We start from the raw sequence: 12,731 nt of genomic DNA, 5'->3' as shown, positions 1-12,731 counted from the left end.
TGTGCAAAATTAAAATTAATTTTTAGCTTTAAAGAAGTATACATATTAGATATATTATAATATCACACTACGCAATTTCAGAATACTACCAACTTACAATTAAATGCAAATATGTTAGTGTCATCAACATTAATAGTAATTTACATTATTATGTTAAATTGCTTCCACAAAATATTTGATGGTATTCAAATCAGGACAAAATTATATTATATTAAAAGCATCGAGGAAAATTATAAAACTTTGTCTGAAAATCAGAGGGAAGTTACAGAATTTTTAGATGAGAAATTTGTAACAATCTGGGTTAGTAATGTAGATTTTTCCTATTTAGAATTATATATATAGTGATATGCATAATGAATGTATTTGATGCATAGATATAAGTATATGCAAGCATTGTATTAACGTTATACATTTACAGACGTTATTACGATCATAGCGTCGTTCCAGTTTCAAACGGAGAATTTTAATTAAAGAACCTCTGTATTATTTATTGACTTCAAGAATGCATTAAATTTATCGGATTGGTAAATTTAGAAGTTTTGTTACAAAAACAAGTGCTTCAAACTGCACAGTTGTTTGAGTCTATTTAACCGATGGCGATGACATCAATACGATGATAATTTTACGTTACTAATTTTCGATGCGAGCAAACTCGATTTGAAGCTTCAGCGGAGTTTCTTGGTAACGAGATTTTCCCACGTATCGATTTGCGGTGTTCAATTTCCGTCTGGCGCGTACATATTTTTAGCGAATACGAGCACTCGTTGCATAGAAACAGAGGGAAGTAATAAATCCGTCTTGGCAAAAGCAATCACCTTCGTTTAAGGAGATTAAGAGTTAATCAAAAGGCTTCGATTAATTGATTAATCGACCTTTTATTGTTATAATGACATCGCATTTAAAAAATCTACATCGCAATCAACGTTAATCTTCGTAAACATAAAAAAAATGTACTAAATCTTAGTAGATGCTTATTTGAATAGTGCTAAATATTTACTAAATGTAAAGATATATATTTATTTGATACAAGAATCATTAATTTGATTTATACAATTATCATTTTTTATTAAATAAGTATTCACTATAAGTAAATATCTAGTTAGTACTATTGAAAAAAACATATATTAAGATTTGATAATTTTTTTCTCAGTGTACTTAAAATCTGTAAACTTAACTCTCCGTTTACAATTTTTTTCGGCGCAAGGCAAAATTTCTCCGAAATAAAGATGAGTAGAATAGATAATAAAGGTTTTAACATTTGAATTAAAAAATATTTAAATGTTTTTCCGAATTTTTTTGAAAGCCTAGAACAGTAAGAAGCTTAGGCTAGAGAAAAAAAATCCAGACTGCAAATAGATAGAGGATAGAGGATTATAAAAGAGAGAGAGAGAGAGAAAAGATAAAAGGGGACTAACATATTTCTAGAATTATTCATGTTGATTTTCTCTCTCTCTTTTATAATAAAATATTCTCAATTGTATATATAATATGTAATCAATTTTGTAACATCAATATACGCTGTTTGCTGCATGTCGTTCGTCTTCGGGCACGCGTTACAAGCCATTCCCCTTGTATTCTCTCGTTGTAATTCCAGGTTCGCTCGTTCAGCTCTACCACGCGATTAATTCCGTCGTCAAACTTCTCCCCGTTTCGTCGCGCGCGACGAAAAGAAATAATGTCGCGATGAGGTTGACGCCGCGCGTCGCGTCGTCCGTCTCTGAATTCGCGAATTCCTAAGCTACGGAGATGCCCTGTCCCTAAGGAAGGGCTCGCAGCATTAAGAATTCCTCGGCTCCTCTCGCCGTTAATACACGCGTCCAGTGCGGCACGATGCGGGCGGCTCGGTACCGCGGGTACCACCATGCCGATCCCCGCCGGCTGGCACATAACGGAAATGACCGGTGGGGAGGTAGCCGGACACCGGAAGTTGTATCGGTAGTATACCCGACGCGTGTACGTACGTGCACGCTCACGCGTCGCCCGTCCACGGTCATTGCTCGTTTTAATAGCGTAAAAACGATATGTCGTCGTGCCGTTTATGCGCCGGCGTATCGCCGATCGACGTCGTCGTCCTGTCGATCCTCGTCGTCTTGTAATCTCGTGATCTCGAATACGAATGACGGGACGCCGCGCGCTGCTCGGCAATGTGCGATCGGGAACTCCACTCATCGTCGGGGAATAAAAGCGCTCTCATAATTTTCGATTCGGGTCAAATATTCTTTCTAACGAGCTCCAATTCTCTATCCAATTGAATTCTTTTTTTTTTTTTTTTTTTTTTTTTTATCGATGCTGACAGTTAAGCGCAGATAAAAAGAACATTAGAAAATGTCTGAAAAGATTAATTCGAATTCTGATTAAAAATGAACGTATAAGAATTTTCTGATTGAATAATTATAATATTCTAAAAGTCTTAGAATGAATTCCACTCTGAAGAGTGAAATCTCATTTTTAAAGAAAATTGTGACACAAGACTGGCTCCATTTTCACTCGTTAGAGTGAGATTCCGCTCCAAAGATTTTAGAGAGTATGTAATTCATTCTCAATCAGAATTCCAATTAATGCAACCAGACTCTTTTCAAGATAGATATTGTGCATTGTTATTACATATATAATAATTATTAATTATGTACTTATAATAATTATAATTCTACTAACCTAGTTGAGATAATCAGAATTCTAATTGATGTGATCAGAATCTTCTGATTCTTCCGTTTTCAGAAATATTTCTCAGTGAACGCAGAACGCTCGTGTTTCCATTCATAAAAAAAAATGATGGAGATACCGCTTTCACGTGCCTACGTCGTCGAAATTCGACATCGGCAGGATTATATTTCGACATTCCCGAGTCCATCTCCTCTTCCTATTTTTTTCCTATTCTTTTTTTTTTATTACGAAATCACGTGCGACGAACTGACGAGTCAACGAATACTCGAGATATGCACGTGTTGAGTTCGCGTCGATCGGGTCACGCTGATAAAGATTGCAATTCGCGATTTCCTGCCCGCCGCGCCGTGAAGCGCCATTTTCAAGGTTGACATTGTGCAACAGCGTATGCAAGATGCTGAGCGATTGCGACTGGAATTCTGTTGCCCAATGTATGTTTTGTTATCCTGCGCTGATTTCAGCAACGTGCGATAACGTATTTATAGAATAATTACACTCATTTGCTTTTGCCACGAGCGATAAGAAAAAAAAAAAAAAAAATGAAAATATGCCTTGTTAAGTTCTAAACGAACATTATTATGATACACTAATTGTTTTTTCGTTACTCTATTAATATTTGTTTTTATTATTTGTATATAAAATATTGTTTATATTTATGAAAGTTATATGTTATATAAAATAAAAAAATCTTTATATTATTATATCACAGCAGGAAGCATCGAGAAAATTGTTAGTATTGAAAATATGAATAGATACGCTATAATGTGTATGTTTAATAACGCAGAAACAAATATTGCAATTTATATAGAAAAATTGATTTTTATGTATATAAAAATTATAATGTATCTTTATATTAATAATGTAAGATTTTCCTTTTGAAATCGTGAATACATATACGGTACTTTCTTTTCTCACAGGCTACAAAGGAATTTATAGAAGCTGTGAATAGGTGTAGAGCTGGTAGACGAGCTGGACCAGTATCCTGGAGCACGGCGGTCAAGTTTTTAGCGGCACGGAAGTTTGAGGTTCAACGAGCTTTAGCTCTGTACGAGCAGCACGAAGCCACTAGGAGGAGAGAGGGATTAGCAGTTCTGCATCCTACCCAGGAACCCCTACTCAGTGAACTATACACAGGAAAATTTACGGTCCTGGTAAGAGGAGAAAGTCAATTAACGCAGATGCGTTTTGTTTAGTTGTTGCGACTTAAAACAAATAATGTATAAATTATTTTAGCCATCAAGAGACGCAACAGGTGCAGCGATAGCTATTTTCACAGCGCATTTGCATCTTCCACAGAATACTACACATCAAACAACTTTACAAGTAAGTTTTACAAAGTATATTTTTAACGACTGAATTAAGAAAGAATTTTTATAGAGTCGTAGATACTTATTTTTATAATCGGAAACATTTATAGTTTCCTAGAAAAGTTTCTAGAAAAAGTAAGCCTTTAAAATTCTTAATTATTAAAGTAATCAACTTTCTCATCTTTTGCAGGGTGTTGTATATCAACTGGACGCTGCCCTTGAAAGTGCAGAAACGCAGAAGCATGGACTAGTTTTTATTTATGACATGTCTGATAGCAAGTATCAGAATTTTGATTATGACCTGTCTCAGAAAATTCTGACACTTTTGAAGGTAAGTCGATGAATATATATTTTAGGCACAGTAGAAATTTATTGTAGGATAATGCACGCGTGATCTGTCTGAAACAGACCATTAAATTTAGTAATTTAACTTCAGCACTTATTAAAAATAATAAGAATTATGATAGAGATACATGTACACGAGCATTAAGAAATATGAGCGTAGAGAAGATAATTTTATCATGAAAGCAATCTATGACAAATTGTTTGAGAAACTTGAAAAGACGCGAACAAAAAAAGAATGGACAGTCAACTACGCGTGATTTACCTAAATAATCAGGAAGCGCGAAGTTTGTTTCCTCCTGTTCTCACCAAGGAGACATATAATATATATCCTCAATTTCTCGGCTTCCTATTGCAAAATTGAATCGCGCGGGAACATCGTGTAGAATCGTGTTTCTTTTTTTTTCTTTTCTCCATTTTAGACACGCCGAATTAAATTAGATGATGAAATAGCAATGTCATAGATATTTTCTCCGTACATTACGCATCGATTTGCACACCGTTTTCTCTCGAAATATGCGTAATACTTTTCGCCTTACGACGCGATTAAGCGGCTTGACGACTAGTGGTCGTCCAAGCGAAACAGAGCACCACTGCCGCCCGGAGTTAGAAAGCGAGAAAAGAGCGTGATCGAGAGTGAGAGGAGAGTGAGTCTTGCGGTGAGTGTTCATTATGTATAACGATACACGGTCTCATTTCTCTATTCCCGCCGACATGACAGAGGTGCTCTGTCACGCATAAATGTCGAATGCATGAAAGAAAGCCGTTGTGCTATTCGTTCTAGCCTGAACAACGGCATATAAAGGCTGACTGAAATAGCACCATTTTGCAAATTTTTATACGAATATCTTTGAATAATTACATCCTATTTCTATGTATTACTATATTACGTAAATCTCGGAACACTATTGATAGTAAGCTTTAAATCGTTAGAAATCAATCAATTATAGTCAATTATTCTCCTCACATTCGACTGTGATTGACCAATACCTTACGGCTTAAAGCTTGTTACTTATTGTGTTTCAGAACTAAACCGTGAACATTATAATACAGCTTGTATATAAAAGATTATTCGAAAATATTTTCTCACGGATATATGAGAAAGAGAACAAGACCTAATTACGAAGAAATACATTATTATATTTATATAAAGAAATATACAGAAATATTGTATTATTAATCACTAAAAACTTCACAGAATATCGTCTTTCTTTTTAATGATAACTAATTTTAATGATTACTAATTTGCAAAGTGGCACAGCGATCTGAATCTCTTAGAGACAGATATCTCATTCTGGCATAATGAATAAGAACAGCGGTAAATTTCCGCGCTTTTAGAAGAAAAATATTTCTCCAAGAAGAAGCGTAATAATTATGCGAATTACATGAGCACGAAGTGCCATTTAGCGACGTCTAAGTGCGTGGCCCGATTAACATTCACGTTGCGTGCAATTTCGTCCGGCGTAGTGTGACATTATAGTTATTACCGCCGCTGAAGTTAACCCAATTAGTCATCGCCGGTCGGTTGAAATAGTCTCGTGCGTTAATGCTTTGATGCGGCCAGCCCACTTACGTAAAAAAAAAAATGGTGTCATAGGCGACGTAACTGATTCACATGAGCTCCTCCGTGCAAACGTCACTTTCATATCGTCATCATACGGATATATATATATATATACATATATATATATGCACGTGACGTCTTTTCACCCTGACTTTCACACGTCATCGATCATTCTTGCATAATTTAATAACGCCTCGTCGTTCTCAAGGGATGAAAATATTCCCAATCTTCTTACCATGTATGAAGCTAAGCTCGTTTGTAAAAATATTCTTTTCCCCAAGACGTACGTCATACCTCGTCGAGATGCTGATTATGTCGCTTCAATTGATAATACGTCATAGCTTCATTCTTCTTTTTTTTTTTTAGACTCCTATACTTCTTGGCGGGCCGCAAAATCCACATTTAGCTCTCACGCGCGTGAGGATGTACGGCTCGAAGAGCGGTGATACGCTTAAGGGCGTTTACGCTTCGCGAAAGGTGGATTACGCGATTACGCGACGAAGCGCGTCGAAGTAGTGCGTAGGGTGCGACTTTCAAAGGTTTCCCATAGGAGAGACTTCCTCTTCTAACAGCATAACGTCACGTATCGTCGACGTAACCGTGAAAAAAAATATTGGATAATCTGAGGAGGCGGTTACAGTCGTTACAGACGAGGCACATCTTTTTTTTTTTGCTCTCTTCCCTCCGAGATGATATTATCGTCGCCCGTTATCGAGAGAGCGTGAAGGTCCTTCGTACCTTCACGCGCCACGCAATTTAATCGAATCCTAATCGCGCGGTGAACCGTACTTCCAAGGTGCCTCGCTTGATAATGGCCTTTACAAAGGTTTAGTGCGCGGTGACATTTGCATCTCAGTAAGCCGCGTAATTAATAGTCGAATTCGGTAGGCGTAGAATGCATTTTCGCGCGCTCTGACGATCAAACGGATGTCCGCGGTCACTATTCAGAGATAATCCTTCGTCGGATAAAAATCGCATCCGTGGAAAGCACGTCGGGCGTTGGCGAAAAAAAAGCGATGATATCGCGCTACTATGATGCGAAACGAAGCGTTGACTGATACGAAAGATAAGAAAGATAAAAAAAGATAAGAGAGTCGAGATAAAAGATTGTGACGTGTCTTGATTTATAAATCGGTTGATTAGATTAAGAATTGAGAATATGAACTCTCTTCTCAACGGTATGTTTTTTTCTAGCAATCGCAATATCGATCACCGAACAATTGTACTAGATTCAAAGGCTGATGGCAGAAGATAAGACATAATTATCATAGTGGGCGTAAGTTAAGGCAAAGAAATACGTATACATAAATCGTGAAAGTCTATTGTATGGATGCGTTTTTCTCTATCTTACCTTACATCCGTGCGACAGTTAGCTCTCATTCTCAGCTTAATGTGCGTGTCTATCAATGATACGTATAGTTTAACTTTAATCTCGGCTCAACTAATTCTCTATTTTTTTTTCTAGTTTTAAGAATTAAAACAAGATGAAATGTAAATTGAATCGAATTAAATTCAATCTTCCGATGTCTATCTCTACCAATATAAATTAATCTCAGTTCAATTTACTCTTTTTCTGTAATTTGTAATATTGGAAAAAGATGAAAGGTTAAACCGAGATTAAAATTAAACTATATTGATATACTCGTAAATGGGTATAAGAGAGGTGCCGATTACGATCACAGTTAGATGTTGGAATAATATATCTGTATATATTATAAATTTTATCTCAAAAATATGATAAAAACATAAATTTTAGAAATATAAATCTACATGGATGGAAACGGGCATAAGAGTAATTTACAATTCAATCTTGTGTGCAAAATTATTTTAAATCAGATGTTAATTAATTTCGAGATTACATCCAGGTAATGAAACAAACATAACATCTTAAGGTATTTAAAACGATTTTAATATGACTGTTCTGATGATTATAGTGATCGCTGTTATCAAAATATTTTAAAACTTATAAAAAAATAAACGTTTTCTAATATAAAATTTAGAACAACATAAATAACAAACGTAAAATGAAAAAATGTACTCAACACATTCATGATCGCACACACACACACACCCACACACACACACACACACACACGCGCGCGCGCGCGTATATATGTATGTACACTATATATATGTGTATGTATGTATATATGTTTATATTCTTAATCGCATTTTGCTTTGATCATATTATACGATATTTTATCATGATATACACATGATAATAAAAATTCTATTTATGATGCATTTACAGTTAAACATCGATCTCTTATCTCAAAGATGACACACAACTTTAAAAGTGTCAATTAAGAGAAATAATTTTATTTTTAGAAAGCTGATCTTAGTGCTTTAATATTTCAATGTGAATTTATGTACGTATCCAATTCTGCAAACATGTATCGAAATCTTTTTCAGTCTTGAAATGCAATTATGAACCGAGTTAGAATAATATCACCTATTAAATTGACAAGCACTTTAATAATATTAATGTTGATAAGCATTATAGAAAGATATTAATATGTAATTACTACTTTAATTCTGTTAAAGTACTATGATCGACTTTGATTGAAAATAGAATTATTTCTCTTAATTGATTTATTTTCGTCGGTTTAATTTCAAATTATAACTGTTTAAAAAACGTGATTTAATCGTGATTAAATTATTATGAATGAATTAAGTCTAAACATTATTTTATTAATAATTGAAAGTGAACTAATTTAACGTCATAAAAAAATCATCAAAATGTTACAACTCAAAAAGTTAAACAAAATTATTGACTCAAAAAGAATGAGTCTTTAGAGGTTGTGAAACAGAAATTACATTTAATCGTACATTTTCTTTTTGCCAATATTATTGGATTAGTCAATAATTTTTGTTTTGTTTTTTTTTTTTTCAAATTGAAAAATATTTCTTCTTTTCCGGGAAATTTAATTTTTTCGAGCTGTGTCACATTTGAAATAAGACAGAGCGATATATAAAATTCACTGGGCAGAAAACGTGTGTTAAAAATAAAAGCTCAAACTACGAATAGCACGCTTAGACCTCCGGTCTCTGCGGACAATTCTGCAATTAATGTTCGCGTTAATCAACAATTACGCACGGAAATTTCACGCAGTTTCACCCAAGCTGTGGATAACCCGAGGCGACGAGATATTCCGACGGTCGGCCGGAAGCCGCGTGGATGAGAGGCACTGGTGGGCAATACGTCACCGCGTATACACGGTTGCTGCACCTCCGCTGCCGGTGGTAATGATAGAGAGAGAGAGAGGGCGGGAGGGAGGGGGGGGAGAGGGAGAGGAAAAAAAGAAAGAAATTCTCGCGTAAGGGATGTCGGTGGTGAAAAGAAGGGGTCGCGTGTGGGGTGAGAGAGCGAATGACGGCGCGGTGCGGCGCATGCGTTCCCGCGGCGCTCCGGATAACCGTCGGACGCCGACGACGCCGACGGTCAGTAATCGTCGTGATCCCCTTGCGGCCACCACGTCGCATTCGAACACGGACGACCCGATTCTTCTCCCCTCCTGCCGTCTGTTACCTCCCCCGTTCGTTCGATCGCGTCCTTGTTCGCGTGCGAGGCCAGCCAGTGCTTTTATCTACGGATAAAGACGTCGCTCCGTTCACCTCGGTGACGGCAACGACAAGGACAACTAGGACGACGCTCCTTGAGCCCGCTGCCCGCTGCTGTCAGCAGTGCGGTTCTTCCGCACCGCGCCGGTGTTACACTAATCTCGCTACTATCGATTAAACCCGACCGAGTGCCGGCAGTGATTTTAACTAACTGGAGCCTCTTTCGCCCAGAAGATATCGACATTCGACAAACACTCGACAGTCGAACGGCAACGAAGACGGATTGTCGATCACGACCCCGTTGGGCCTGATACGGGCGGTTGATATGCCCGCGATTTTGCCCGCGACTCCAGTCGCGTCATCCGGTGGCGGCTGTCTCCGCTACTCCTCACGGTAAATTTCGACTGTCAGCCGAGATCGATCGACCGACCGTCTGTCCGACTGACGGGCGACAGCCAATTTGTATCCGCGACTCTTGGCGCAATTTGATGAAACGACGACGCGGATATGGCAACGCCAGGGAGCGCGGGCGGAATAATAAGCGCGCGGACTCCGCGGCTAATTCGAGACGCCCGCTCGAATGTGTCCCGCGCGCTCACCTCGCGCTCACCTCGCACTCACCTCGCTCCTAAAATTGTAACGCCAAGCCTCGCGGAACTGACGCCGATTTCTTCCCGGAACACGGAATCGCGTCAGTGCGCTCCGTCCTCGTTACACGCTTCCTACCTCGATGACGTTTGTTGTATACGTAGCGGCTGTTACGTGCCACCGACGACGATGGTGGTTTCGTGGTAGTGGTGGTAGTGCTGCTGCTGACGTCGTTGGCGTTACGTTACTTCCGCCCTCCGGTCCGTACCCCGAGGGTTAAGTTATTCGGCTTCCTGCATTTTATACGCGTTACGAAATACCTAGGAAACTCGCTCGCCTCGGTAATTCGTTGATTAAACGCGAAAAAATCACGGCCGGAAAGATGTTATATTTTTCCTTTTCTTTTTTTTCTTCAGTCAGGTACTTCCCGATTCTCCGATAATCTGATTAAAGAGTCGCGTTTCTTTCGCACGTAAATCATTTCGCGTCGCGTACGTGTTCTATAGCTGGCAACTGATTCGCCAATGTGCAATATATGACCTGTTCTATTATTGCAATGTCTTTGAAAGGTCGTAGCGAAACCGTGCTTTTAGAGATTATTCACGCGGAATCGCGAATTCGTGCGCGATACTATTTGCCAGTATTTTTGCTGTTATTAAAAATTTGGAAAGTATTCTAATAAATAAAGGTTTCGTATCGAAATTCAGTTATGACAAATTTATGAATTAATTGAATCAATAATTAAATTGAAAATTATTTAATGTTTAATTAATAGTAATAATTTTAAGCATTCCTTTAAGATATAGATTATAAAGCAACAATTATGACGATTATAATAAAATAATGTCTACTTATATAAATATTATAATATAATAATTATTTATTATAATAGAAATGATAAAATGAAAATTATAGAACGAAATTTCTTATAATTAAATAATGTATTATTATATAATATATTATTATGTAGTATTAACTTTAATTTTTAAATCTACTATGACTGGAATAGGATATTAATGAAATCTTTATGGGAATATATTTTTCTAATTTATAATAATGAAAGACATAATAAGTCATGTTTTGTTTATACATCAATTTTTCAGGGTGGCTATCCGGCAAAATTAAAAAAAGTCTTGATAGTGACGGCGCCGTTGTGGTTCAAAGCGCCCTTCAAGATCCTTCGATTATTTGTTCGTGAAAAACTGAGGGACCGAGTATTCACAGTATCCATCCCTCAGCTGACGTTGCATATCCCACGAGAATCATTACCACATCGTTTAGGCGGCACGTTGGAGGTACAGCATGAAGCATGGCTACTACATTGTCTTAAATCCATGACGAACCGAAGCGGGGGTGAACTGTGTGAGGTCAGTATCTAATTGGCAATTTTAAATTTTGCCATACATATATTTTTTGTCTTATAACTCGCGTTCAAGATGTAAAAAATGAAGATTCTAAAACTTTTTAATTATTGTATTTAGACTTACTGTCGTAGAAGTAAAATATTTTATTTGGATTACAAAATTATTAGAAAGATAAAATTTTATTATTAGTAGAGTATTCGAATCATTTTATCGATAATTTTAGCAATTTTAATCTATGTGTATAATGATTTTAGGTCACCCCAAGAGTAGGTACACCTGTGTCGCCCACGGCGAACGATAATACAGTTCATCAAAATCCTAATGGAACTACAACGCACAGTAATTCGACTAGTCCTATAATTGATAAGAACAAACAGAAAAATGGTGTGTCGAATATCAGCGATATCGAGATCACTACCGCAAATGCTGATGCTTGGATGGGAACCGATGAGGCACCTTCCCCAGTTCAGCCTCCGTCCTCAGCTAGTTCTGGTTTTAGTGACGACGACAGTCTTCATGGAGATCCTGGACTTCAGGCTGTTACCATGGAGCAATTTATAGCGGATATTCATTCGCGAGGACGCGCTGGTCTCGTAGCGGAATACGCGGAAATTAGACAGAGACCGCCTGATGGTTCATTTAATAATGCAAAGTGCGTAATAGCAATGTTTTGCGTTTGTAAAATACCCATTAATCTCATTCAAGTTAATTAATATATGTTGTGTCATTCCAGGTTAAGGTCTAATCAATCAAAGAATCGCTACACCGATGTGCTTTGTTATGACCACAGCAGAGTCTGCCTTTCGCAAATAGACGGAGATGCGACGTCTGATTACATAAATGCGAATTTTGTTGATGGTTATAAACAGAAGAACGCGTTTATCAGTACTCAGGGTCCTCTTCCGAAAACTTGCGGTGATTTCTGGAGGATGGTTTGGGAACAGCAGACGTTAGTCGTCGTCATGACTACAAGGTAAATTGCTTTACTTGTACGCTTTTGGTAAACTTTACTATATCTTGCATAATACATGATTTGAAGTTTCGAACAATTTTACCAATATCATATTTCATGTTAGAAACTTTATACGTAGCTTTATTGTCTCACGTAAATGTATCGTTCTTGTTTCAGAGTAGTGGAAAGAGGGCGTACAAAGTGTGCACAGTATTGGGGTCCGGAACCAGGTGATGAAGTACAAGCGGGTGGTTTCACCGTAACCACCCTTGAGGTCGATACAAATCCAGATTACACAATATCCATGCTTCTTCTTACAAACAATAAGGTATTTTGATATTTGTTTTCTCTCGGTTATCACAAATGTCTATCACTATTTCTTCATGTTA

General features: G+C 37.4%; 1 protein-coding gene across 1 annotated transcript in view; it reads left to right on the top strand.

Annotated features, from left to right (window-relative positions):
* Positions 1-12,731, top strand: part of LOC108752354 (tyrosine-protein phosphatase non-receptor type 9) — a 17,360-nt gene that overhangs the window by 3,384 nt on the left and 1,245 nt on the right. The window contains exons 2-8 of the mRNA XM_018493146.1: positions 3,582-3,815; positions 3,898-3,987; positions 4,162-4,302; positions 11,130-11,393; positions 11,645-12,042; positions 12,124-12,363; positions 12,520-12,670. Coding sequence (XP_018348648.1) covers positions 3,582-3,815; positions 3,898-3,987; positions 4,162-4,302; positions 11,130-11,393; positions 11,645-12,042; positions 12,124-12,363; positions 12,520-12,670 — 1,518 coding nt within the window. The remainder of the gene's footprint in view (positions 1-3,581; positions 3,816-3,897; positions 3,988-4,161; positions 4,303-11,129; positions 11,394-11,644; positions 12,043-12,123; positions 12,364-12,519; positions 12,671-12,731) is intronic.

This window comes from Trachymyrmex septentrionalis, unplaced genomic scaffold, assembly GCF_001594115.1.
Source record: "Trachymyrmex septentrionalis isolate Tsep2-gDNA-1 unplaced genomic scaffold, Tsep1.0 scaffold6, whole genome shotgun sequence".
NCBI classification, from domain to species: Eukaryota; Metazoa; Arthropoda; class Insecta; order Hymenoptera; family Formicidae; genus Trachymyrmex; species Trachymyrmex septentrionalis.
Note: the sequence above shows the minus strand (reverse complement) of the source record. Positions and strands in the feature narration are given on the sequence as shown.